The sequence below is a fragment of the Ambystoma mexicanum genome, chromosome 1p (assembly GCF_040938575.1).
Source record: "Ambystoma mexicanum isolate Mex_15411 chromosome 1p, UKY_AmexF1_1, whole genome shotgun sequence".
Lineage (NCBI taxonomy): Eukaryota > Metazoa > Chordata > Amphibia > Caudata > Ambystomatidae > Ambystoma > Ambystoma mexicanum.
The window spans coordinates 226,883,514-226,910,961 of NC_090921.1; the positions used below are offsets into that span (position 1 = coordinate 226,883,514).

The following is a 27,448-nucleotide window of genomic DNA, read 5'->3' on the forward strand; positions in this document are numbered from 1 at the left end:
TATGAGTAACTCTGTTTTATCATTGAGGCAGAGGCTGTTGTGGGCCATCCAATTTTGAATTAGGGTGTAAATTTGGTTGATGAGCAGCGAGTCAGTCCTGCTCATGGTTTCCCGATGGGGGGGGGGGGGGGTATGAGGATCTGGGCGTCATCTGCAAAATTAGTGTCCAAGGCTGCGAATAGCAGTTTCGTATAGGCATTGTAAAATGTGGGGGATAATCAAGACTCTTGGGGAACGCCTATGGGGACTGGTATGGGGTCCGCCAACTCTTTGCCAATGGAAACTCTTGATGTTCTGTCGGCTAAGAAGGATTTGACCCATTTGGTGGCATCGTTGGAAAATTTGAAGTTGTTGGACAGAGTGGCACAGAGTTTGTCATGGTCAACAATGGGGACTGCCTTCCTTCCATCCAGTTTAACACCTCTTTCCAGAGAAAGCCACTCAGCAGGGGTTGCCCTGGGAAATAAATCAATGGGCAAACCCTTTATACCTTTTTAGCTTTATACCAGGGTGCTGCATACCAAAGGTCCCTTGATACGATGGGTCTGGGAAGGGGGTAGGATTAGGGTAAAATGATGAGCTCTGCATAAGTGGGGAAGCTTTCAACTCGGTTTCTCTCCGCACCCTTTTCCTCCGGTCTGTTCCATTTACTTTAGCACAGATCACTTTGGGTAGGCTGTAGGCAAGCTGTTGGGCAAGATTGTATGCATTACCCTGTGGGAGACTGCACCAGCCTTGTCCTATTGGCAATAGTTAACCCAACCTTTGGTATATAAGCATGTACTAGACAAGTTGATAGAGTGACTGAGCAGCCAGGCTCATCTCAAGAGGGGTCAATGTGAGCTGTAGGGTTACAACATAGAGTTTCACAGTGCCAAGTATCCAAATAACACTTCTACTCAAGGTGTCTTGATTAAATCATTTTTTATTAATTCAACTGTCAGTTTGAATAAGCCTTCTTTAGAAGGAAGCAAATCTGTAACCCTTAAATATAGTTCACAAAAATACACTCAGTTTCAATAAATCAGTAGATAACCATTTGGGACGGCACACAGACACTTCCTACACCCTCAGGTGACTTCAATAGTTAGGACACTGGACATTGGTATATCACTGTACATTTAGAGCAATACGGAGTTTGGTGTAAAAAAGATAAGGTTAAAGGAAGAAACCATGGTTAACAAGTTTCTCAAACAGGTTAGTACTTTTGAACCCCCCCAATGCAATGTAGATTAACCCTTTCCGAGCTATACAAGTTGGAATGTATCCGAGGTTAGAACGGTCTTCAAGGAGCCACGGCCACCAATGTCAATTGAGCAAAGTCTAGGGGAGCTGAAGTTCTTCTTGAAGGGAAGTAAAATGTCTTGCACAATCTTGGAGAGTTTTTGTTGAAAAAGAAAATCTATGTTGGGCCACAAGCTGGCAGGCTTGTGAAAGGCAGAGCTGCAAGCAACTCTACAAAAGGCAGTAAGACATGCATTACCTATCATAAAAGCATTTCGGATGATTGTATCTGCTTAGATTCACATGCTGTGCATATGGTCCGACATCCAGTGGTAACCGCGGAGTATTGCATCTCGTCTTTCGAGAATCGAAAGGGGACGTCGACATGGCCGTGCCTGTAACATTCTCCCTACGTGACGTGTAGTGTACCCAAGATCCCTCACGAGTCGAGGTCCCTCCGATTGCATTTTTTCTGCCGTGAGGGAGCCTTATGACTATCGTAGGTGAGTACAGAAAATAGAAATTAGTAAAACGTCTATGTTCCTTCAATCCGAGCGGGGAGGAAGGGTGGGCGCATGTGAATCTATGCAAATACAATCATCAGAATTGCTTTTACGGTAAGTAATGCATGTCTTCTGATGTTTGTTAATCTGCTTAGAATCACATGCCGTGCATAGACTAGCGAATAGAACCCGGAGTTGGAGGTGGGTTGTGAGAAGGAACAGTAGTGAAAAGATGTCTTGGTACTGCCAGTCCCACCTGAGAATCAGACCTAGAGCGAGTGTCTAGTAAATAGTGTTTTGTAAAGGTGCGTACAGAACTCCAGGTTGCCGCTTTGCAAATGGATTCAAGGGGAACATTTGCAGTGAATGCTATGGAAGCCCCAGAGCCTCCAGTAGAATGTGCTCTAAGCTTGAAGGGCAGTTCTCTCTTAGCAAGAGAGTGTGATGCATTTTACAATCCACCCCGAGATAGTAGATTTGGAGACCGGGTCTCCTCCTCTACCTGCTGCCACTAAAACGAAAAACTGACTTGTCTTCGTTAGTGGTCGAGTTCCTTCCATGTAAAACATGGCTTTTCTGCGTACATCAAGTGTGTGCAGGCTTCTTTCTACCATGTTTGATGGGATTTGAAAGAATGTTGGTAGTTCTATGGATTGGTTCAAATGGAACTTTGAAATTAATGTAGGCGCAAACCTAGGGTGAGTGCGCAGAACCACCTTATCTCTGAACTCTTACAAAGGGGTCTAGAACTGAGAGCGCTTGTAGTTCACTTACTCTTCTAATGGAAGTAATAGCGCTTGTAGTTCACTTACTCTCCTAATGGAAGTAATAGCTATTAAAAAGGCAGTCTTGTAGGTGAGATCCTTGAGACTTGCTTTATGCATGGGTTCGAAAGGCGACCCCATAAGTCTAGTCAACACCACGTTCAGGTCCCATCCGGGAGCTGGGTTAGAAATGGGAGGGTGAATTCTCTTTACTCCGTCCATGAAAGTCTTAATAACTGGTATCTTCCACCCCAACACCTTCTGTTGTGATGTAGTGTAGGCTGAAGAAGCAGCTAAGTGAACCTTTAGGGAGTTAAAGACCAGGCCTGAGTCACACTTCCACTTACTGGAATAGCAATATCGAGTGGTAGATTTTCTTGCCTCATTGAGTATCCCCATACATCTCCGAGAGGTATGCAGTGATAAAATCGCAGCAAAAGTCTCACCTATATAGAAAAATTGTGGCAAAATTGCTGTGGTTTGACCCGGTGTACCCCATTATACCATTTAAGAGGAGCTGGGGTTGCAGGAGTGTCCCCTGCATCCTTTACATGGATTTCGACGGCAAAACCACAGCCTTTTTACTGCAATATTATATTTTGTAACCACGGCCATTTTTGCCGCGTTGTAACACATGGAACCCTCTGAGGGAGTTGCACGTACCCAAACTCTGACTTCAGGATCAAGGCCGCTAAGTTCAATGTCAGCGGGCCTCGGTGAAGTGTCCCCAATTTGTCTTGCGACATGTTGTACGGGCAAGGCAGTTTCATCGGAGGAGATATAGACTTCATCAGATGAGTGAACCAGGGTTGGCAGACCCACATGGGGGCCACCAATATCATTGTGACTGGTTCCTGGTGCATCTTGCACTATCTTGTTGACGAGGGGAGTTATGGGGGGCAGGGGGAGCGTAAACAAATTTCCCTGACCACGTTATCCAGAGTCCATTCCCCTTGGAACGGTTCTGTTGCGAACGAGTGGGTCTCTGGAAAAACCCATTCCGCGAAAACATTGGAGACAATGTTTTCGTGTAATCGCCATGCATATACTGGTAGTGGGAAATCTCTGCTGAGTACGTCTGCCAGAAGATTGAGTTCCCCTGGAACAGGTTGAGACAGCAGAAACATGTGTTTGAGAGCCCACTTCCAAATGTTCTGGGACAGTTTTGACAGCCCTGGAGAGTGAGAGCCCCCTTGTTTGTTCAGATAGTACATGGCCGTGGTGCTTTCTGTGAGGATCAGGACCGTCTTTCCCTGCAGTTGAGTTTTAAAAGCTTTTAGCGCCTTGAATACCGCTAACAGTTACAACAGGTTTATGTGGTTGAATGTTATGTCTGACGACCAAACTCAGTGCGCTGTTTGTTGAAGCAGGTGAGCTGAACACCCTGTGAGATGCATCTGTAGGTGGCTACCACTGCGGGGGTGGTGAAGGATTTCCCTTTCAAGAGGTTCTCCCTCGACCACCACCATAGCGAGAGAACGAGGGCTGGCGAGACAACCACTAGATCGTCCCATTGTCCGCAGGCCTGACACCACTGGCTGTTGAGCTACTCATGCATTGGATGCATGTGCAAGCGCGCACGAGGCACCAAATAAATACATGACACCATCATTCCCAACAGTCGCATAGCTTCGCGTACCGTCACCTCTCGACTGGCTACATATTGAGGGATTTGAAACAGCATGTTTTGGACACTCTCGGAGGGGAAGACGAGGCAGTCATTTGTTCGAATTAGAACCCCTAGCAACTGCTTGACCTGACTGGGGTCTAGGCTGGATTTCTTTTAGTTGGAGAATCCCAGGCTGAAAAGATCTATTGTTCTGTGGGTATTTGACAGACATGACGCCTGTGCAGATGTGCTGCTGCCACTGCCAGTACCTTTGTAAATACCCTTTGTGTGGAGGCTATGCCGAAGGGTAGTACTTTGAACTGATAGTGCTTGTCTTGTATCATGAATCTGAGGTATTTTCTGTGCGCCTGCAACATTGAAGCATGCATCTTTCATGTCCAATGTTGCCATGTAATCTCCATGTGTGAGTAGGGGAATTACTTCCTGCAGAGTGACCGTGCAGAACTTTTGTGGCTCTACAAATTTGCTCGCTGGGTGCAGATCTAATACAGGGCGCATGGTGAGATCCTTTTTGGGTACAAGGAATTACACTGAAAAAATAACTTAGTTTACCTGTGAAAGAAGTACGACTTCTATGGCTCCCTTTTCTTGTAGTGTCGACTTCCTGAAGGATACGTAGATGGTCTGGCGTCAGTCTTGCTCGTGGAGGTCTGAACTTGGGCGACAGGCAGAACTCTATACGGTATTCGTGGGCCATGGTATTCACTACCCACTGGTCTGTAGTTATGCCCTCTCCCATGCCTGAAGGAATGATGTTATCCGGCCCCTAACCGGAGAGGGGACCCGGATCTTCGGATCATTTAGAACCTGAGGCAAGGGAGCCTCTGGGGGTAGAGTTCCGGCGCCTTCCTTTCCCACGAAGCTGACCCCTAAGGAGATACAGGGCGGTGTATCCGCTGGTTCTTTGTGGAGAGGACCATTATTTCCCGAGCTGTACTGGTTTTGAGGGAAGCATTTGCCACGATAAAGCAGTCTGGACCCCGTTCCTCACCTTGTGGAGGGCTTGTGTGTGATCTGATCTAGCATCTTAAGGGTGTTGTGCTCCTTGTTTTCAGTCTACAGTGCCTCATCAACTGCTTTTCCAAATAGGTTGGATTCTTCCAACGGTTTATTAATAAGTGACGCTTGAGTTTCTGGCTTGAACCCAGAGTTTCTTAGCCACACGTGTCTCTTTAGGAGGGTGCCCTGAGCCAAAGATCGACCTCCTGCCTCAGCGGAATCCAAGGTGTTTGGGTATACTTTGGTTTACTGGTTTGCCCTCGGTTACCGTGGACAGAAGACAAGTCCGTAGCGGTTCATGGACCTACTGCAGGCCTTCCTGTAACATGGCCCATTGAGCGTCCGCATAGCAGGCTAACAAAGTAGTATTGTTCGCAATGCGCGTAGAAAAAGCTGCTGCAGCCGTGACCCGCTTTCCTAGGGCGTAGTCTTTTACACTCCTCGTCAGGGGGTGCCTCCCCAGTTGACAGAGAACCCCTGCCCTTTTCCTTGTAGTCACCACCAGTGAGTCTGGAGTGGAGTGACCTCTGATGTAAAGGGGATCAGAGGGGGAAGGCCGAAATAGCTTTTCTATCCTTGAATTAACTGCTCTTGTGATGGCAGTTGTTGATAACTAGGGAGCCAGACGCTTTTTAATTGAGTTTAGAAGAGTAATAGCCTGGCTGGCCGGCGGTTTCTCTTTAAGAATGTCCTCTACAAAGTCAGCCTCAGGAACAGCTTCATCGGTGGCAATCTTGAAATGTTCTGCTGCTTTGCGCAATATGGCGTTAAACGTCATTTGATCGTCCACTGGAGAGGGCCGTCTAGTGGGAGTGGTCTGGGGGGAATCTAAACACAGGGCATTAGGGTCAGGTGAAGGATTTGGAGACTGCCAAGGCTGAGCATCACCCATATCCCGGTTTCTCCCTCCACCCCCTCTGTGGGGTCATGCATATCCTCAGGGTCAATGAAAGGATGATCATCATCATCATCCTGGGAGTATGTAGGAACCTCCTCCTCAATGAGGAGGTTAAGTGTACACATCCTCCTTCTGAGAAGGATCAGAGTGTCTTGGAAATGTATCCACAGGGGTCAAAAGGTCTTCTTCCTGTGGTCTTTTTGGGGTGGATTGCTCTGAGAGGGTTACAAACCTGTCAAGCCTCTCCATACAATTCTCAAATGTGTCCCTAGTCCAAACAGAAGACCTAGAGGGGTCTAGAGGTGGAAAGGGCTCTTGTATACGATCCTCTGACGCCGAAACATCGGGATTTTTGTCTCAACGCCGAAGAATGACCTGCGCCTTCCGAAAACTCTTCCCGGGGGACCGACGGAGGATGCGCGTCCCTGTGTTTCTCCTTAGGCTTGGCGTAGGGTTTCGGTATTTCCTTGAGCCCATCTTTGGATTTCGACGAATCCTTGGGCTTCCCCGCGGGCGTCGAATCTTTTGACTGCCTTCTGAAACAATTCTTGCAATGCTTTCGGTAACGTCCTCCGCAGTAGCGAGACGCGTAGCCTGGGCCTGCGGTTGTGCAGTTTTCGGCAGAACCGGCCCTTGTCGGCGGATGCCTTCTTCAGATGCGTCTCGACGGTTCTTGTAATACTGGGGGTAGCGCCCTTCAATTTACAGTGCCCGGTCGCTAGGCGCATCTGCCGATCTGGAAGGTCGGCGGGCACGGCCGAAACTTCCGAAGTGCCCTTTGGCGTTGTGGTCCGCTCCGACGTCGAAGATTGGCCAATGGTTGTGTATTTAGTGAGTTGAGAGTGTTCGTCTTTGTCGCCAGGATGTACATTCCCCATAACAGCTCCTGAGCCGTGCCTGGCTGGGCTGGGTTGGGGACAGACGACACGGAGCGGGAGCGCTCTGCCGAAAGCTCCACGACCTCTGAGTCGGAGGCCTGCTCGTGTCTTGATGCCCTTGTCGCAATCAGCGGTTGCAACAGCGGGAGAACTTGACTCAGTCTTCGACATCCTGTAGGCCGCCCACCGCTTGACACGGAGCTCATTCAATGTCTTCGGACGGTGGAGATTGCAAGCCGCACAACCCTTTTCGTTGTGATCGAGGGGCAAGCAATGGTTACACAGTAGATGCTTATCTCTCCAAGGAAATTTGCCCTTGCAAATGGGGCAAAGCCTAAAGAGAGCCCTCTCCATAGCAGAGGATAAGGCAAGTGACAAAGACCAGAGAGGAAAGAGGGGGGAAAGGGAAAAGCATTCTCAGTCTTTACAGAAATGTGTACCCGACCCCACTCTCCCTATTGTGTAGGCCGGTAGGAAGGCCCGGCCAGGAGGTCGACAACGCCGACTATCACCGTCCGGAGGTTCATGGAGGTGGAGATCCGGAACAGCCGTCAATAGGAAGGACAGTCAGGGTGATCTTGAATAATAATGTAATATTAGACCAAAGGTCGATGGAACAATTAGCAATGTCTCTGGACGAGCTCCGCATAAGGCGACCAGTATGCTGGGCGGAAAAAAATCTTAGGGACCTCAGCGCGTGAGGGATTTTGGGTACACTACACGTCACTAAAGGGATAGTGTTACAGACACGCCTATGCCGACGCCCCCTTCCGATTCTCGAAAGACAAGATGCAATACTCCGCGATGACCACTGGATGTCAGACTATATGCACAGCATGTGATTTTAAGCAGATTAACAAGCATCAGAAACCTATTTTTATATAACCTTGATTGGGCATTACTTTTATTTTTGACTGTTTGGGTTGCTACTGGATCACATTCACACTCCTGAAATTATAGCCTTCCCTCAGTGTTAGGGAGAATTCTCCGAAATGTGCCAATTCCCTCTACCTTGGAGACCCCTAGCATCTTTGCTGGATTTTGAGGACTCGATTTATTTTTTTTACCTGGAAAGTGTGAGACCCTTTTCCCCACTCTATTGTATTTTAATGTGATTTTGTACTCTGTTTCTCTCTGGGTTGTGGAGTCCGACAAACTCCAAAGGCATCGGCCCTCATTCCGAGTTAGGACTACACCATGGAGTAAATAGCTGCATGGTTGGCAACCATGGAGCTATTTACTCCATGGAATACCGGCATGGTGAATGGAGTAATTACCGGTCCATTCCAAGGTTGGATGGACCGGTAATTCCCCATTCACCATAGCCCTTCCCCATGCCTGCCCCCATAGGGCTCAATGGGAATGGGGAAGGAGGTAATTACGGTGCCGTAATTTACTCCAAGGTCACTTTGCGGGTCCCGTAATTTACTCCTGCTAAAAGCAGGAGGTAAAGAGGGACCCGCAAAGGGAACTCGGAATACGGAGGTAAGGGATTACCGCCATCGGTGCCCTTACAGGCGCCGGTAATCCCTTACCTCCAACCTCGGAATGACCCCCATCATCTTTTACATTGTGTCACACAGCACCTTCAGTGCAGTGACACAGGGAAGTGTTTCAGATTTCCCAAGGTTTAAATACCTTCTCTGGGATAAACTATTCCAGAGCAGTAAAGTAAAATTGACTACTTACATTTATAACCTTCTAGACCCAGCACACACTATCTTACAATAGGGTGCTGTAGTGGTTACTTTGTATTCCCTTTGTCTAGCTTCTCATGTTAACATTTTTATGTTACCCTTTCCTCGATGGATGGCTGGTGGAGGCGGTTTACTTTTTACTACCATTATGGGATTTTACCACGGGCTGCGTTCGCAGCCACGTTAATGCACCCATGGATGCCAGGTCTTTTTCTCCATTTCTTTGTGGAAAGGTCCTTGAGATTTACTCTGCGCGCCAAACCAGATTTGGTCCCTTTGTTCGTTTTGTCTTTGGCAGGCTTCACAAGTGAAACCCGCCTCTGGCTCCAGGGTGTCTGGCGGGGGCAGGAAGCAAGGGAGGTGTCTGAAACTCTCTGTGCTTAGTCTCCTAGGAGACAGGAATGCACTCTTAGGTGATTGGCTGGCTGGCTGTCCGACAAGGACAGCCACTCTGTCGGGTGACTAACAGCTAGGCTGGAATGAGTGGGAGCAAGCTGCATAAGAGGCAAGGCTTTTGGCTTGGAAGGCAGAGTCGACCAGGGGACGAAGGAATCCGAAGAGAACATGAAGACGCCTGCTGCAACTCCTGGACCGTTGGGATGCCCGGTGAAGCCCTGCTGCTGTGCTGAAACTCCACTTTCGTATCGACAAAGCCGCCCCTGCAAGGACTACTTCTCCCTTTGAGTTGGTGGGACCAATCAACGCTAAAGTAAGCCACCTGGACATCCTCTCGGAGCTGGTTGTATTTCCACAGAGTTGCTGCTGGAAACCGAATAACCAGGGAGAGGAACACCAGTTTGTGTGCATTGATTTTAAGCTGGCCAAGAGCTCCACAAAGATCCTCTAGACTCCCAGGAAGCAGGACTGACCAGGCCTGAGCCCCCTCAACAGAGTGCGGGACCCCAGAAGCAAGGAAAGCCCATCTCGACTGGCAGGAATCGCGGTGTTGCTATTTGCAGTAGTCGTGAGGAGCTGAAACACCGAAGTGCCACTTGTTTGAATTTTGCCAGTTGCGAGCAGGGACCGTCCCATTGCAGTGCACGAATCCCCAGAAGTCCTCCCTCTTGTCCCCACGACTGAGGCCCATGAACAGGGAGATCTGCAGAGCTGCACAGGAACAGAAGTCATCTGCTGCACTTTTTCTTCAATCCAAAAGGTACTGTAAAGTCCGAGAACTTACCTATTGCTGTAGAGTTGCTTGCATTTTCTACTACTCACAAGTCTAACAGCTTGTGGCCCTACATTGATTATTTTTCTTCAAAGACTTAACATTGTGCAAAGACGTTTCTTATTTACCTACAAAGGAGTGCTTCAGCTCATATAGACTTTTGCCCATTGACTTTGGCTTATCCTGTTCCACTGAATAACTTGTTGGGGGATACAAAAGTATTTACCTGGTTGAGAATATTTCAGATCTCGTGCATGTTCCAATAACCTTTTCCCTTTAACCTAATTCCTATGTTCTTCTAAATGAAAAACATTTCGATACATTAATGTTGCCAGCAACCTAGCTATTGAAGTCACCTGTCGGTGTAGGTTGTGTCTGCGGGCGATCCCAAAAAGGTACTTACTGATTTAGATACTAAACTTCAGAGTGTGTGTTTTGAAATATATTTGTGTGATGTTTTATATATTGCTACCTTCTGAAGGCTTAATCTAACGGACTGCTAAATAAATTAATAATTGTTTTTATCAAGAAACCTTGTGTGTAAGTTTATTGGAATACTTGCCACTGTGAATCTCTAACTCCCCTAGAGCTCACATTGACCCCTCTTGAGATGGGACTGGCTGCTCCACACGCGACCAACCTGTGCAGGGCGGACTTATACCAAAGGTTGGGTTTCTATTGCCAGGAGGTCAGGGTTGTAATGCACCCAAAGGGTACTGCATACAATCTTGCCCAACACTCGGCCAAAATTACAAAAGGTGAATTGGTACATCTCTTAGCCGAGCCTATTTCACAGTTATGATTGGGATTACTGTTGGTTTGGAAAAGTGCATTTTTGACTGGACATCTGGCCGAAAACCAGCCAATTTCAGCCAACCATGGTGAACAAGGTCCGATGAAGTTGCCATTCCACTGGTCCCTGAATCTGCTGTTTCCAGGCCTGTCTTAATGATGTGCTTTGAAGCCCCAAAGGGCATTTGAGTCCAGCTTATTCATTGCCTCCCAGCTATCTACAAGCAAATGGTCAACCGATTGCTCAACCATATGCCACACGGCGTACTGGTAATGCCCAAGAGTGCTTGACAAATTTATGGACATCATGGGATAAAACCTGGAAGATCATGCCGTTTTGTCATTGGCTTTCATCCTGAGACGAAGGGAGTGAAAATATTTCGTCTCCCTCAAGAGATTGCAGCATGAGACACCAAGGAATCTGCCAATGGGTGGTGGAAAAGATCAGAAAATATCACCCTTCACTGGCCTGTACTTCATCAAAACTACCCTATTTACCACAGGATAGATGTTGGCTTCTACCCAACACCAGCAATTGTTTCCTCAAAGCACTCAAACGAAAGAGCTGGTCTTCCATAGGCCAAGTTCTAGGCAACATATGAATAATCCTGTACGGATCACTGTGTACAATCAGATCTTACAATTATTAATATGAAGGCACTTCACCACCCTCGTCCTCGAGGTCATCTATGAATCAAAATCTGCATTTGGGCCAGTGGGCACCTGCTCATTTAGCATCATGGACACTGGAAACTCCAGCATCATCCTCATCTTGTTTACTACGACAATAAGTGGTCACTTGTGTTCAAAATAATATCTTTCAAATCGTGTCCTTCATACCATGGGTCTTTTTCTAGCAAGGCATTCAGCTGCTTATACCGCTCCGCACTAACCCATCCACTTGGAAGGTACACCCAATTTACCCAGCCCCTCGGTACAAGTGCTTGTCACCCACTCTTTAGATGGGGTGTCGGGAGCCCCCAATGACACAGAGCTATACGTTGCCTGATCTCTGAGCAGGCACAGTAGACAGTTCTGCTGTCATGACTACTTCCCAGACACCACACAAGCAATGTGCAAAGGTGTACTGGATAACCATCATTTACTTACTGCAGCCCGCAAAACCTCCAGACCTTTCCACTCATTTTACCAAACAAATTTAGAGGTTCTATTAAATTACATTTAAGCTCAAACTTAAATTTGTGACACAATTGAGCCCAAGACTCAGAACACGATATGAAGTCTGGCTACATGTGGTATCGAACTGTTGGGCTTGGGGACAGTTGATGCCACTTATACCCTGGGCACCATCACTTCCAGCAAAGGTCACATGTAGCCCTTGCGCTGCCACGGCTATGGATGGCGCAGTGCATTCCGGACATTTAAGAGCCAAGTAATCTGCAGTGGAGATGGTGTCGATTAGAAATATATTGCTCCAAATAAGTTACAGGTTGAAAAAGATTCCTGCTCTTTGCAAAAAGAGAACATTGACCAACTCTTCCTATTCGTCTGCCTTCAGTTTTCCAAATATGGGCACCCTTATTACTGCCTCTTTTTCTTGATTGAACTCTCCCACTCACCTTTCACCGGTCCTCAACGTTATTCACTTTCATACTGTCCTATGAGCAAAAACAGAGGCTGGACATGATTTGCTGGGCGTCTATGGAGGTAATGGTTAACAGTAAGGACGAAATAAAAAAGATGATGCAAATACTGGTTAAGATATATAATGCCCCCTTATAGTTTGACTCCCAATGTGGCTATCTAGAATATATTGTTAATTCAAAATTACTGTAACTTTTGTAAACAAACGTTTGTGTGCTGAAAGCAAAATAAAGGGTTACTAAAACACATCCTCGATTCATCTTACTAAGCCGAAGATCCCATACTTGAAAAATTAGACCCAAAGATGTAGATGGGAATGACACATTGGTGGTTCACACTGCTAGACTCATGGCCAGGGCCCAGGGTTCCCTAGAAACTGCTACATCAAATCTTGCTCACTCTGCAAGGTCAACAATGCACATTGTTTTCTTAATGCCAGTTGAGTGGTGGGGGGGGGGGGGGCGTGCATGGACCTGCGGTTTCTGCAAGTTCAAGATAATCTTGTGCATCACAAGATACATTTTGCCCCTTGACAAGAGTGGGTGTTGTGGCGGGGAAGAAGTACCTGCTTCAGAGGCCTTTACATACTCCAGGATGAGCTTCACACGGCTGTGGAGCATTTTGATAGCACTGTGCTGGGCGATGAGGTGTTCAGCAACTAGAAGAAAGAGAGATATTAGAGTGCACATACAACACATAAGACTGGTGGAGCAGAGGCTTAGTACACACCAAGGAGAAAGCTGGAGCGTGGACAAAGGTTTGTACCAACAGGTGATCGAGGGTGGGGGCTAGGGGGGAAGTGTATGGGTGGGTGCGAGAGGGACACAAAGAGGAAGCCTGGTAGAAGTGAAGACTACAAGGAAAAAGCATGATTAAAGCGGAGAAATGAAAGGCAAAAAAGAACAAGTTACTACTCCAGCATGAGAATCTTTCATGTCACAAGTTATACAAGGTAATCCATATAGTACATATATTTTCCTGCAGGGGATTGACCTACAACAATTAGATGTTAAAATTCTCAACTCGTGCAAACGTTCATATTTATTAAAAAACATAACACATTTTACATCAATAGGCGCATGTTTTGTGGCCAACAAAAATGATGTAGGTCATTAAAAAGAGAAAAGTAGTTACCCAGTTTGAAACCCATTACTAGTGTCACATCCATCAAGAATCACTGCCACATTTACGCCATACAGATTCTACCATACAAATCACATAATACGATATGACAATGCATTACTTACCGTAAAAGCATTTCTGATGGTTGTATCTGCTTAGATTCACATGCTGTGCATAGGTCCGACATCCAGTGGTCACTGCGGAGTATTGCATTTTGTTTTTCGTAGTCGAAAAAGGGACGTCGACAAGGCATGTCTGAAACACTATCCCTATAGTGACGTGCGTTGTACCCACAATCCCTCACGCGTCGAGGTCCCTCTGTTTGTATTTTTCTGTCTTGAGGGAGCCTTCTAGACGTGAGTGAGTACAGAAAAGAGAGATATAAAAGGAAGTCTATGTTCCTTCCATCCGAGCGGGGAGGAAGGGTGGGCGCATGTGAATCTAAGCAGATACAACCATCAGAAATGCTTTTACGGTAAGTAATGCATTGTCTTCTGATGTTTGTTAATCTGCTTAGAATCACATGCTGTGCATAGACTAGAGAGCAGTACCCGGAGTTGGCGGTGGGTTATGAGAAGGAACAGTAGAGAAAAGGTGTCTTAATACTGCCTGTCCCACCTGGGAGTCAGATCTGGAGTGTGCATCTAGACAGTAGTGTTTTGTAAAGGTGTGCACAGAACTCCAGGTAGCCGCTTTGCAGATGGACTCAAGGGGAACATTTGCAATGAATGCTATGGATGCCCCCGTGCCTCGAGTAGAGTGTGCTCTTGGCCTAAAGGGCAGTTCTCTCTTAGAAAGAGTATAGCAGAGAGTGATGCATTGAACAATCCATCTAGAAATAGTGGACTTTGAAACTGCATCTCCTTCTCTTCCTGCTGCCACCGAGACGAAGAACTGATTAGTCTTCCTCAGTGGTCTGGTTCTTTCCATGTAGAACATGACCGCTCTGCGTACATCTAGTGTGTGCATAGTCCTTTCTCCCAAATTGGAAGGATTTTGAAAGAACGTTGGTAGTTCTATAGATTGGTTTACGTGGAATTTAGAAATAAATTTCGGAGCAAATGTATGGTGAGTGCGTAGAACCACCTTATCTCTGTGAACTGTAACGAAGGGGTCTAGAATAGGGTCAGCTATCGGGGGGTGTATTCTCTTTACTCCCTCCATGAAGGCCTTTATAACAGGGATCCTCCACCACGACACCTTGAGTTGGGAAGTGGTGTATGCAGAAAGTGCCGCTAGATGGACTTTAATGGAGTTAAACACTAGACCTGAATCCAATAGGTGGGTTAGGTATAGAACCACATGTGTGGGAGAGCAGTCAATAGGGTTGATGCTTTTACTCCTGCACCAGATGACAAATCGTTTCCACTTGCTAGAATAGCAGTGGCGAGTGTTAGGTTTTCTGGCTTCCCTGAGGATGTCCATGCATTTCTGCGGGAGCTGTAGATGTCCGAACTCTATGATCTCAGGAGCCAAGCTGCTAAGTTCATGTTCTGGGGGCATGGATGCAGAGTCCTACCCTTGTCCTGAGACAGCATGTTGTACGGGCAGGGGAGTCTCATTGGGGGAGATAGAGACATCTCCATCAAGTGAGCGAACCATGGCTGTCGGGCCCACTAGTATGATGGTCACTTGTTCCTGGTGCATCTTGTGCACCACCCTGTTGAGAAGGGGAGTCGGGGGGAAAAGCGTAAACAAATTTCCCTGACCATTGCATCGACAGACCGTTCCCCTTGGATTGGTTCTGGGGGTACCTGGAGGCGTAACTTAGGCATTGTGAGTTCTCCAGGGTTGCGAACAGGTCTATTTCTGGGAATCCCCATTGTGTGAAGACGTCGAAGACGATGTCTTCGTGCAGGCGCCATTCGTACTCTTCGGGCAGGGGGAAATCTCTGCTGAGTCTGTCTGCCAGCAGATTGAGTTCCCCTGGTACATGTTGTGACAGTAGGAACATGTCCTGTTTGAGAGCCCACTTCCATATATTCTGGGCCAGTTTGGACAGGCCTGGAGAGTGGGTGCCCCCCTGCTTGTTGATGTAGTACATGGCTGTGGTGCTGTCTGTAAGGACCATTACTGTCTTGCCTTGTAGGTGTTCCTGGAAGGCTTTTAGCGCCTTGAACACAGCTAGTAGCTCCAGCAGATTTATGTGTTTGGATGCTACGTTCGGAGTCCACACTCCGTGAGCAGTCTGATGGGATAGGTGCGCCCCCCATCCTGTGAGGGATGCGTCTGTGGTTAGAGTGGCTTCCGCCGCGGGTGTGGCAAAGGGTTTCCCTTTTTCCATGTTTTCCTTTGTCCACCACCATAGCGAGAGAACCAAGGCTTGCGAGACCACTACTAGATCCTCCCATAGTCCGCTGGCCTGACACCACTGGCTGTTGAGCCACTCTTGCATTGGGCACATGCGCAGGCGCGCGTGAGGTACCAAATAAATACACGACGCCATCATTCCTAGCAAGCGCATTGCTTTGCGTACCGTCACCTCTCGACCGGTCACATATTGAGGGATCTGAAACAGCATGTTTTGGACCCTCTCTTTGGAGGGGAAGACGAGGCCGTCCCTTGTTTGAATTAGAGCCCCTAGGAATTGCTTGATTTGACTGGGGTCTAAACTGGACTTCTTTTCGTTGATGGAGAAGCCTAACTGGAACAAAAGGTCTACCGTCTTTTGGGTATTGGAGAAGCATGTTTCGTAAGAATCCCCTGTTATGAGCCAGTCATCGAGGTAAGGGTAAACTGGGATGGACAACCTGCGCAGGTGGGCCACTGCCACTGCCAGCACCTTCGTGAATACCCTTGGTGCTGATGCTATGCCGAAGGGTAGCACTCTGAACTGGTAGTGTTTGCCCTCTATCATGAACCTGAGGTATCTTCTGTGCGCTGGCAACATTAAAATATGAAAGTATGCATCTTTCATGTCCAATGTTGTCATGTAATCTCCCTGTGAAAGCAGTGGGATCACTTCTTGTAAGGTTACCATACGAAACTTTTGGGGTTTGATAAACTTGTTCGCTGGGCGCAGATCTAATACAGGGCGCATGGTTAGATCCTTTTTGGGTACAAGGAAGTACACTGAATAAATACCTTCCGTTACCTGAGATCGAGGCACGACCTCTATGGCTCCTTTTTCCAGCAGTTGTTGTACTTCTTGGAGAAGGATGGCAAGATGTTCCGGTGTCATGCGACGTCCCCTCGGGGGTCTGTAGGATGGGGAACTGTTGAATTCGATACAGTATCCGTGGGCTACGGTGGAAAGTACCCAACGGTCTGACGTTATACCCTCCCATGCAGGAAGAAAGGATGTTATCCGGCCCCCGACCGGTGTTGCATGGGAGGGGACGCGAATCTTCGCGTCACTTGGAGTTGTTGGGGGCTTGGGAGCCTCTGGGAGTGTACCCCCGACCTCTCCCTTTACCCCGACGCTGGCCTCTTTGGCTGTACTGCCCACTATTGGTCTGGTAATTGGTGGCAGGGTACTGTTGATGCTGATTTTGTTGTTGTTGGCGTTGGCCACGAAAAAAGCGTTTGTTGCCATAGCCGCGTCTGGTAGTGGGCTTAGAGATTTGGTCAAGAGTCTTGATAGTATCGAACTCTTTTTTAGCCATCTCTAGAGCTTCATCCACCGCTTTCCCGAAGAGGTTAGAGTCTTCCACAGGTTTATTTATTAAAGACGCCTGTGTCTCCGGTTTAAACCCCGAGTTGCGCAGCCATACATGGCGTTTTAGGAGTATTCCCTGCTGTTTCTGCCGCGTCCATAGAGTTTTTTACAATACTCTGGTTCACCTGGGTTCCTTCGCCAATAGTTGAAAGCAGGCGTGTACGTAATGGCTCCGGTGCCTCTTCGGCGCCCTTGCGCAGTTTGGCCCACTGCGCGTCTGCATAGCTAGCAAGCAAAGAATTGTTGTTCGCAATTCTTGCTGAAAAGGCAGCCGAGGAGGTTACTCTTTTAGCAAGGGCATATAGCCTCTTGCCCTCCTTGTCAGGAGGTGCCTCACTGGTGGAAAGTGGTACCCCTGCCCTCTTTCTAGTATTAGATACTACCCGGGGAATCCGGAATGGAATGTCCCCTAATGTAGAGCGGGTCTGAGGGTGAAGGAGTGAAAAGTTTTTCAATTCTTGGATTGACCCCTCTGATCAATGCGGGAGTGGACAGCGAAGGGATGATTCTTCTCTTCACTGAAGCGAGGAGGGGAATGGTCTGGCTGACCGGGGGTTTCTCTTTAATTACTCTTTCCACAAAGTCTAATTCTGGAAAGAGCTCCCCAGTGTCCAGTTCGAAATGTGCTGCTGCTCTGCGCAACAGGGCATTGAAAGTGGGCTGATCGTCAATGGGAGACGTGTTCCTAACAGGTGAATTGTCAGGAGGATTTAGGTTTAGGACATCAGTGTCGGAGTATACTGATGGGGATTGCCAGGGGTGCGAAGGTCCTTCTTCTGGGTTTTCTCCGAAGCCTTCTCCTATAATGTCTGGCCTGTCTTCCAGACCTTCCTCCTGGTTCTGTCCCTCTTCGTCGTCCATAAAATCATCCTCCTCCTCCAAGTAATGTTCCTCCCCAGTGAGGTCATACACATTATGGAAGTCTGAGGCTGTGTCCTGCTGGGGATTGCCTAGCCTCGGATATTTGGCCCTGGGGTCCTCCTGAGGCCCTTCTCTAGTTCTCTTGGGAGTTTGAGGGGTCTGGGTATTAATAAACCTTTCCATCCTCTCCATACAGAGATGGAGCCTTTCCATGGTTTCATGGGGTACCCCTGAGCGGTCTGGCAGGGGAAAAGTAGAGTCATCTAGCTGAAAACGGCTCGACCTCTCCCAAAGCGTCGAGGAAAGTGTCCCGTCGCCCTCCGAAAAGCCTTCAGGTGTGCTGGGTGACCCCCCGACTGAAGGGGGTAGTCCCTGCCTTTCGTCTGGCTTTTTCGGCGTGTCCTTCGACTTCTGCGTAGCGCTCGACGTGTCCTTCGGCGTACGCTTCTGGGCGTCGGCTACAGCGATCCTCGCCAAGCTCTCGGCGACTCGTTTGTCGGCGACTCGTTTGTCAGCGGAGGGCTGCGGTTTCGACGCTACGGGTGTCGATTGCTCTACGGCGGCATGCGCTTTTTGGGGATGCGCGCCGGCCGATGGTTTGGGGGCGGCGCCCTTATTTGCCGAAAGCCCAGTCGCTGGTCGCGGCTGCGGTTGCGAGAGGGGCTTCGAACCCGAACGGTCCGAGGAGGCCGCCGGCGGAACCTGCGTCTCCTTGGGCGTTGATGCTCTCTTCGTCTTTGACGAAGACGAGCCGTGGGTTGTGTGCTTATGTGAGTGTTTGTGTGCGTCAATGTCGCCGGGGTGTTCATCCCCATAAGCAGGGCGTGAGCCCGAGCCCGTCGGGGCCGGGGACAGACGACGAAGCGCGCGAGTGCTCCTTAGAGGGGTTTTCGACTTCCGTAGCGGAGGTCGTGTTATCACATTCCTCGTCACTGTCGGTGGTAGCAGCGGCGGGTGAACCTTCGGCCTTCGACATCGCGTAGGCCGCCCACCTTTTAACCCTACGGTCTTTTAGAGTTTTAGGCTTAAGAAGCCGACAAGCCGCGCAACCTTCCTCCTTGTGATCGAGGGGCAAGCAGCGGTTACACCGTGAATGCTTGTCCTTCCAAGTAAACTTGCCCTTGCAAAGCGGGCAAAACCTAAAGGGTGTCCTCTCCATAGCCGAGGCAATAAATCGTGATAACCACCCCAAGGGAAAGGAAGGGGAAAAGGAAAGGCATTCTAGAAAAGAGCCAGAGATGTCCCACGACCCCACTCTCCCTACTGTATATGGCCTGCGAGGCCAGGCCACGTGTTCGGCAACGCCGAAGGATCTCCTCCGCTCGTACCCTCCGTCGAAGATCTTGCTCGGCGGAGAACAGCTTCACGACTGCGTCGAGGGAGGGATCTATGTGTTCAATATTAATAAGAAAACGACCAAAGGTCGAGGTGATGAAATTTGCAATGTCTCTCTAGGAGCTCCGCGTAAAGGCGACCAGTAGCTGGGCGGAAAAAAACAATCTGAGGGACCTCGACGCGTGAGGGATTGTGGGTACAACGCACGTCACTATAGGGATAGTGTTTCAGACACGCCTTGTCGACGTCCCTTTTTCGACTACGAAAAACAAAATGCAATACTCCGCAGTGACCACTGGATGTCGGACCTATGCACAGCATGTGATTCTAAGCAGATTAACAAACATCAGAAAGAAAATTATCAATGCATTGATTCGATACCAGTCTAAAACACCTGTTAGTTTATGCAGGCCTCAAAGTCAAAAATCCGACTAGACCTGAAAGGCAAGTTTCTTAGTTTGCATACGCTACCTACGAGAAATGAACATGCCCCATGGTGACAGGGGGCAAAATATGTATTAGTCATTAGTGCTTTCTGTAAAATGGTGCATTGCACCATAAACACACGTCATATTTGCTGTAATGCTCCTACCCAAAGGCCAAACATGCACATTGAAACTTTTAGTAGCTGTTTACAGTAAATGTCAAATACAAAGTATCAAAATAGGCTCATACATCGCTAGCAAGTTTGAGTACCATGAAAATAGTATTTGCACCATTCAAAAAAACTTCTCACCAATGTTGGTGGATTTTACATGTTGCACCCCCGTTATGGAATGCAGCCATTACTGTGTAGAACTTCAAAAGGTGTTCTAGGATTTAGTCGAAGTTAAGACAGTCCGTAGATTACACATTTAAAAAAAACATGCTGTAGAATTTGGGAAAGTTAGACCAATGAAGCTATGACATATTTATGTCCGCTGACACGAGCAATTCCAGTGTCTGGACAAAGAGGCACAAGCAATCAAACTGAAAAACAAGGATGGAGTGGCAGTCTTGCGATGCAAGTAGCGATGAGGACTTGTGCTGCAACTGCTTCATCATGGACTGCTTTATTGACAAGGCAGGAAGAGCACATAGTTTTGCCAGGTTATCAAACTTCCCCATGTATTCAACTGGTTTCTAACCAAACCATGAATAAGCACAAGAAATTAACCCCTTCACCTGTCCTTATGATGTGTACACCACACAGTCACCTACAGACTTTCATAGAATAGCATTGAAGCCCCAGCATTGAGTGTGCATCAGATACATGCGATCAATCTACAACGGATGTGCCCTTCAAAGGGTGATGTCTTTCTTAATAAAGTACAAAGTCTTGCATGTGATTGGATCACAAGAGTAACAGGAAATTTTGTTGCGCGATAGAAGAGGAGCTGTTGGTGCCTCACCTGTGGAGTTCTCCCCACTGCCCATGGCAGTCATCCGTGCCACATGGTCCACCCCAATGCGCTCCGCTTCCTCTGTGGCCAGCGTGTAGGTCAGCTCAGCAAATAGCATAGTTGCCTGCAAAGAAAATTATGACCAAAAAGAAGTGTCAAATCACCCAAAAACCCTGTCCACCAACAATCCCCACCTCAGTATCAAAAACATCAACTCATATCAGGCTGGTAAAATGTAATTTGCGCTACACCATCAATAAACCCATTTAGGTTGTCCACAAAAAAACAAATAGTACTGGTCGCAACCTTTGCAATCTCAGCCAGCACACAATGTGCCTTTTGCGGGGATACAATCGGCTGCATATCCCTTGCAACACACACTGATTGTTGGCCCCATGCCACTGCAAAAATAATACATTAAAAAACAGACAACTTGCAGAACAGTGGCGGCCATTTTAGAATGGCGATTTCTATAGAACACCAATGTAACCGCCGTTTTATAGTGTGGATGCTAAAGAAATAACTAAATTAATCTATTAACTGGTATTTAAAACATGCATTGGAAAATCCAACAGTTGTGGCTTGTTTATAGGCATTTGCCATTTGCCAGGCACTGCCATTATATGTGCAGGTACTCGTTGAATCTGCTACCATCAATGGCCAGTTAATAACACTACTGCAGCGCCTGGAAAGTACCTTACCTGTGTCTACCCAATAGACAAAACTGTTGGTATTACCCAACGCTTGTTAGTTTGGGCTATTAGATTTAGCTTGCGACACCTATAAGCTGAAACTACTGCATTGGCGTACAGGAAGGCATTACATATGAGCAGGAACACAGTCTGTAGGTGTTTGGTTATGTGCCCACCCATTGCCTGCACATGGCCATTCTAATCCCCATGTCCATTCCCACCCATTCCTGCCTCTACCCATCCGGAACACCACCTCATGGGAATATATAGGAATAATATATAATCCTCCCGATGCCAAATGTAGTAAAGAAAATATTACTACGCTAACCAAAATTCTTGCCGAAACTGGTAATACCTTGCCTCTGATCATTGTAGGCGACTTAAATGTAAGAATAAACTTCAGGTCCAAGGTAGTCCTAGAGGAAAATGTATCCAAACCTATAATCCCAAACTTTGATAATAAAAGCGCCAAAGGATGGATAATGCTGTTAAATAAATTTGAGCTGACTGTTTTGAATGGAAATGCCCCGGCCGACTGGGAGATGAATGTGACTCGGATATCTGGAACTAGTATGAGTACCATAGATTACATGATTGTGAACAAAAGAGCGCGCTCATGGGTAAAGGATATGGCTGTAGGATGTAGAGATGAAAGTGAACATCTCCCATTATATTTACTGCTGGCTAGCAAGACAGCCCCGAATGACAAATATCAAAAAAATTAAGATATGGAGTAGACTCAGCAGGGAATATAATAAAATGGAATCCAACAAATATAGACAAAGGCAATGCTATTGCCAAACTGCTGGAAAAGTTTACTGAAACATTTGATACAAGTGAAATATACGATGTAAATAGTACATTAAGTATGTTCGAACATCTAACAGAGCAGATAAGAGAAGCCATTAGAATTAAACGGAGATATAAGTCAACAAATGAAGATGGAATATAGAACATCAAAAGAAATTTAACAAAATGATACAATTAAAAAGAAAACCCCCCTGGAAGGATATCCGAAACTGTATCAAAGAGAATGATGAGCAAGCCATAAATAAGATACACAGTTCTAAGACTGAGTATGGAAGATGGCTGAAACACCACTTTAAGGAAAAAAAATTGAATACCAACCATTAAGAACTAAATGGAAGGGCAATTATACAGTAGACTTCCTAACCAATATAAGAAAACTACCCAAGTCCAGAGATGCTGGCCCTGATAGCACCTGTAATGCTTTATTACAGCAGTCTCCCGAAAAAATGGGCTAAAGTCCTTTATATTGTTTTTCAATGGATAGGAACAAATGGGAAGATACCTAATACGTGGAAGAAGAGTATTATACTCCCCATCTATAAAAAAAGGCGATCGTAAAGATCCAACCAATTATAGGATGCTAGCAATGTTGGATATCCCAGCAAAAAGTTTTGACAAAATCTTGCTGGGTGAACTGAATCAGTGGATAGCCAGCTGTGGGATCCTACCGGAGTACCACTCTGGATTCAGATGCGGGTCTGCTACTTTCCATAACATAGCCATTTTAGTTAATGAAATTGAATATTCTTGGAGAGAAAAAAAAAAAAAAAAGAAGGCTGCCAGTGTATGTAGCCTATATTGACTTTTTGGCAGCTTTTGATATGATTGCTCGTAGTAAACTATGGGCAAAACTAGAGCGCTGGGGAATACCTAGCGGACTACTATATATGATTCAGCTACTCTACCAAGATACTTCGCTTAGAATACGGCTAGACGGTGAGGGGCAATTATCGGAGAATATCCAGACGTCACGTGGTGTTAAAAAGGGCTGCACTTTAGCTGCCACCCTGTTTAATTTATATCTGGCAGATTTCCTTAAAAATGTTAGTAATACACATATGAATGACATTAAGCTAGGCAATCTTATGTTAAGGTGGCTGGGATATGCATACAACCTCATATTACTTGATTATACGCCTAAAGGATTACAGGCAAAATTAGATGAGCTAGAAAGTTTGCTATGGTCAATAACCTTGTTAACATTGGAAAAACCAAAATCATGAGGTTTGAAATAAACCCTTCTAATAAGAAAAGATATAATGGTGGGTGGACGCTGAACCAACAACCGATTGAAGTAGTTAATGAATATAAATATCTAGGAGTTATTATAGAGGATAAACTCACGTGGAAAAAACATTGGTTTGAAATTAAAAGAAAATGTAGGATCGCAACCATGGCCTTAAGCAAGTTTGTGAGTAATCAGGGCACATTTTCAGTCGCAACAGTTATGTTGTATTCGGCTAAAATTGTCTGTTTGACTTATGGAGCTGAAATCTGGGGAAATAAATTTGGAAATGACCTAGACAAATTTGAGCCAAAAATGCGGAGGATATTGATGCGAATGCCTAAAACACTGCCTTATGAATATATATTGCTAGAAGGCGAGTTATCTAGTGTAAGAAGTAGAGTGCAATTGTCTACAGCTAAGCATTATGTGAAATTAACTCCGCTAGCTAATAATACTTTAATGGTGCGAATGATGGAGCAATATGAGGCGACCGATACTAAAACTGATTTCGAAATGATAGATGGAGATCAATTTACCTCAAAATTGATAAACAATGAGAGTCACTGTTGGCCGTTATACTCTGTGGCCCAGATAAAATGTAAACTGAAAAAACTAATATGCAAAATTGATCGAGAACAAAGAATAGTGAATCTGGCAACCAAATCCAACAGTGGGGTATTTGTAGAGCAGCTGACATTAAGAGTGACTAAACCTAAATATCAGGCGGCATACACTAATTGCTCCACCATTCGTCAGTACTTGCTGTTCAAATTTAATTCTTGCGATGTATTAGAAATTTTAGGCGCTAGAGTGGGTATTCCCCGAGAAACTAGGTTTGGTCGTCTTTGGGGAATACATGTTTTAGAATCAGCACACCACATAATATGTGTGCAAAAGTTTATCTAAACTACGGAGACAATCTTTGATGACATATGACAATTCAATGTATACCTGTAATATGCATACTGTGTGGGAAAAGTTAGTAGATGGGAATGATTTGAATCTAATTTTTTATATGACATTTTATGAGATGATTTTAGAAATTTTTAGAAATTTTAAAAGATCGAAAGATACTTTATATTAATAAATGTGTGATGATTTTTATGAAGTGTATTTTAGATGGAAATATTTATGTTATGAAGTGATAAAATAGGTAAAACTTAATTGTTATATTCATATGAATATTTAAAGAAAAAAAAAAGAATCTGAGCTAGTTTTAATCGAGCCTTACCATCAGGCTTTGCATTCAAAGTGCAGGCCAGTGTTTGTTCAAAACAGTTCGAGAGTTATTTACGTAACTGGAGTTGCAAACACGCTACTGGTATAATAAAAATGTCTTACCAGGCCTTCCTGCAGCCACTAGATTTAGAATGGTGTCCTTTACTGAAGTTGTGTTTCAAACAAGCACTGGCAAAGCCAATATTGATGGCTTGTGCATGTGTTTTAAGCTTTTTCCAGGGACTGCTAATAGATGCCCAGGTACTTGCACCATTCTGCACCTGCTACCAACATTGGGAAGTTAATACCACCATGGATGGGCCTGGCAAATGCCTTTCCAATGCCTATACAAAAGCCCAAACTGTAAGCATTGTGATAAATTGGGTCCCTGGCCACAAATGACTGACATCACTAGGTGAACTGTTTACTCTTTTACTTAGTTTCAGGTACATCAATAACAGTTCATAGAGTCTAGTAAATTATGAGGACATAGGACACTCACCGGCATCCTCTCTCAGGGCTTACATCTTTCTAACTGACAACCCTGCCACACTCTTATACAATAAAATTCTCTGCTCTGCATTCCACCTCAACATTCCACTCACTTGCAGTAAATGCAGGCAGAGCAAGATGCCAATTATTGTTTTCATAGGCTGCAACTCTGTCATGTAGTCCTTGAGAATAATTTTTACGAAGTTTATAAGCAGTTTATGAATCGGGATTTTCATGAGAAGTGTTTCCAGCGCGTTCGCTCCCAAGAAAAGAAGGTAAGTGGGGTGGGTTTGCGGGGGAGGAGGGTGGAGGGAATTAGCACATTTATGAGAATTCTTCCTAACACGGAACCCTCGACCTTCAGCCAGCCACAACAACAGAGGCAGACACTGTTCCCATTCTGTCGGAACCCCGTGTCCACGAGGTCCAGGGCAACCGTGATGGCATGGTCCGATGCCACCTCCTCCTCCTCTTGAGGATGGAAGTGCTTTGACCTGTTTGTCGGGTAGGAACTCCAGCAGTGGGGCCATCTTATACTACAGCTCCCTGTCGTACCTAGCAAGGGCGTTGGCCAACTTGACTGTGGATACCGCTGAGTAATTACTTTCCTTCCCATGGCATCCAACTTCTTCCCCTCGTTATCCGGAGGGATGGAGGATAAAGACGAGGGATTAGACTACTTCTTACTTGCTGCCGCCAAGACCACAGAGTCCTGGGAAGGCTGCGAGCCTAGGCACTTGGGTGATATGATTATAACGCGCCTATACACAAGTGTTTCAAGGCACAACGAGGCAAGGGAGGGGGAACAGAGGGAAGACAATGATCCTACTAGGCCAGGTGTCATACAGATCCCGCAAGTGCATAGGCAGGGGAAGGAGGAGAGTGCAGGGGGGGAGGGGAAGAGGACAGTGCAGTACATGGGATAAGAAAATAAAGTAAAAGGCCAGCAGGTGGCAAGTGCCAGGGTAAGTGCAGACATCAGGTGTCAAGTGCTGGCAGTGGGACTGTAGGGATACAGAAAACAGTCCCCGAGTGGGGGTGCCAGGAAGGCAGTGCAGGAGTGCAACTAGTTGGGGAGGGGACCTGGGCCCGTGATCAGTGGGTGGCCAGGTAACCAGTGCAGTTTCAGTGTCAGCCAGGAAGTCAGCAGGGGAGAGGAGGAGAAAAAGCAGAAGCAAGAGAGAAAGGTTTTGAGGTGCTTCCGGAACCGAAGATGATTCTCCTCAAGTTTCAGGGAGGCAGGGAGGCTGTTCCAGAGGGAGGCCCCAGCCAAAGAAAGATCGACCAACAACTGGTTGCTTGTAGAAGCGACTGACCCTGAGGGAGTTGGAGGCAGATGAGCGAAGAGCTCGAGAAGGAAGGTATTTAGGAAGAGAGCCGAAGGTATTGAGGCCCAATGCCCCAGAAGGCCTTATGGACGAAGCAGAGGGTTTTGAACTTAATCCTCACAGCAACTGGGAGCCAGTGCAGAGATTTCAGTCCTGGAGAGATACGATCCCAAAGCTTCAGGCCAAGGACAAGTCTTGCAGTCCTGTTCTGGATGAGTTGCAGAGGGCGGAGAGTAGAAGCAGGCAGATTTATAAAGAGGCTGTTGCAGTCCAGCCTTGCGAGAACCAGGGCTCTGGAGCCAGTGAGTTTCTGGGGGAAGGAGAGGAAAGGAAGAATACCTCTGGAGGAGGTGCAGCTGGTAGTGTGACTTTTTAGAGACATTGGAGATGTGAGGAGAGAAGGAGAGTGTGGAGTTGAAGATGACCCTGAGGTTTTTAGCCTCACGGGTGGAAGCAGGAAGAAGGCCAAGAGAGGCCGGCCAGAGAGTGACAGGAAAGGAGGGAGCGGGTGTGCCGATGAGGAGAATCTTGGTCTTACTGGCATTAAAGCAGAGATCATTGGCGGCACACTGCTCCTGGATAGCAGACAGACAGTCAGAGATGAGGGAAGGAGAGGAGGAGGCAGAGGGTAGCCTGAAAATGAGCTGGGTGTCATCCGCATAGCACTGAAAGTTGGGGCAGAGAGCGGCGATGCTTCAGTATTTCTTCTTAAGCCGATTCCTCTGTGCCGTGGCTGGATTCCTCAAAGCCAGGTCTTCCTCCCAAACGTCGTCCAGGAGAGGCACCGCCAAGATGGTCATCCTCTTGGTCTTGCGTCATTGATATAGGAACCCTTGGTTCCTAGTCATCGGTGTCAGTTGGAAGAGTTCCGACGCCCTGGCGACTGTGGCATGGAACGACCCCAACTCGTCTGGGGGAGAGGGCTGCGGCAAACGACCCACCGTCATGTCTGTCGCTGTGTCTCGGAGTGGATTGGGGGGAGGCAGGTGAGGGGGTTGATGCAGCAACGTAGGGTGCTGCTTTCTCTTCACCGGAGGTTGGTCCGGGGCCGGTGGTGTCGTCAGCATCAGATTCTGAATCTCCGACACCAGGGTGTGTAGGGTGGAAAAGATGTCCGGCGATACATCCCTCGGAGGGATCAGGCGATGGGCCTAGCAGGCCCCG

General features: G+C 46.9%; 1 protein-coding gene across 1 annotated transcript in view; it reads right to left on the bottom strand.

Annotated features, from left to right (window-relative positions):
• The window catches only part of COPS6 (COP9 signalosome subunit 6), a 200,887-nt gene that overhangs the window by 55,030 nt on the left and 118,409 nt on the right, over positions 1–27,448 (bottom strand). Inside the window, exons 7-8 of the mRNA XM_069646430.1 lie at positions 20,526–20,640; positions 12,724–12,816 (exon numbers count right to left, since the gene is read on the bottom strand). Coding sequence (XP_069502531.1) covers positions 12,724–12,816; positions 20,526–20,640 — 208 coding nt within the window. The remainder of the gene's footprint in view (positions 1–12,723; positions 12,817–20,525; positions 20,641–27,448) is intronic.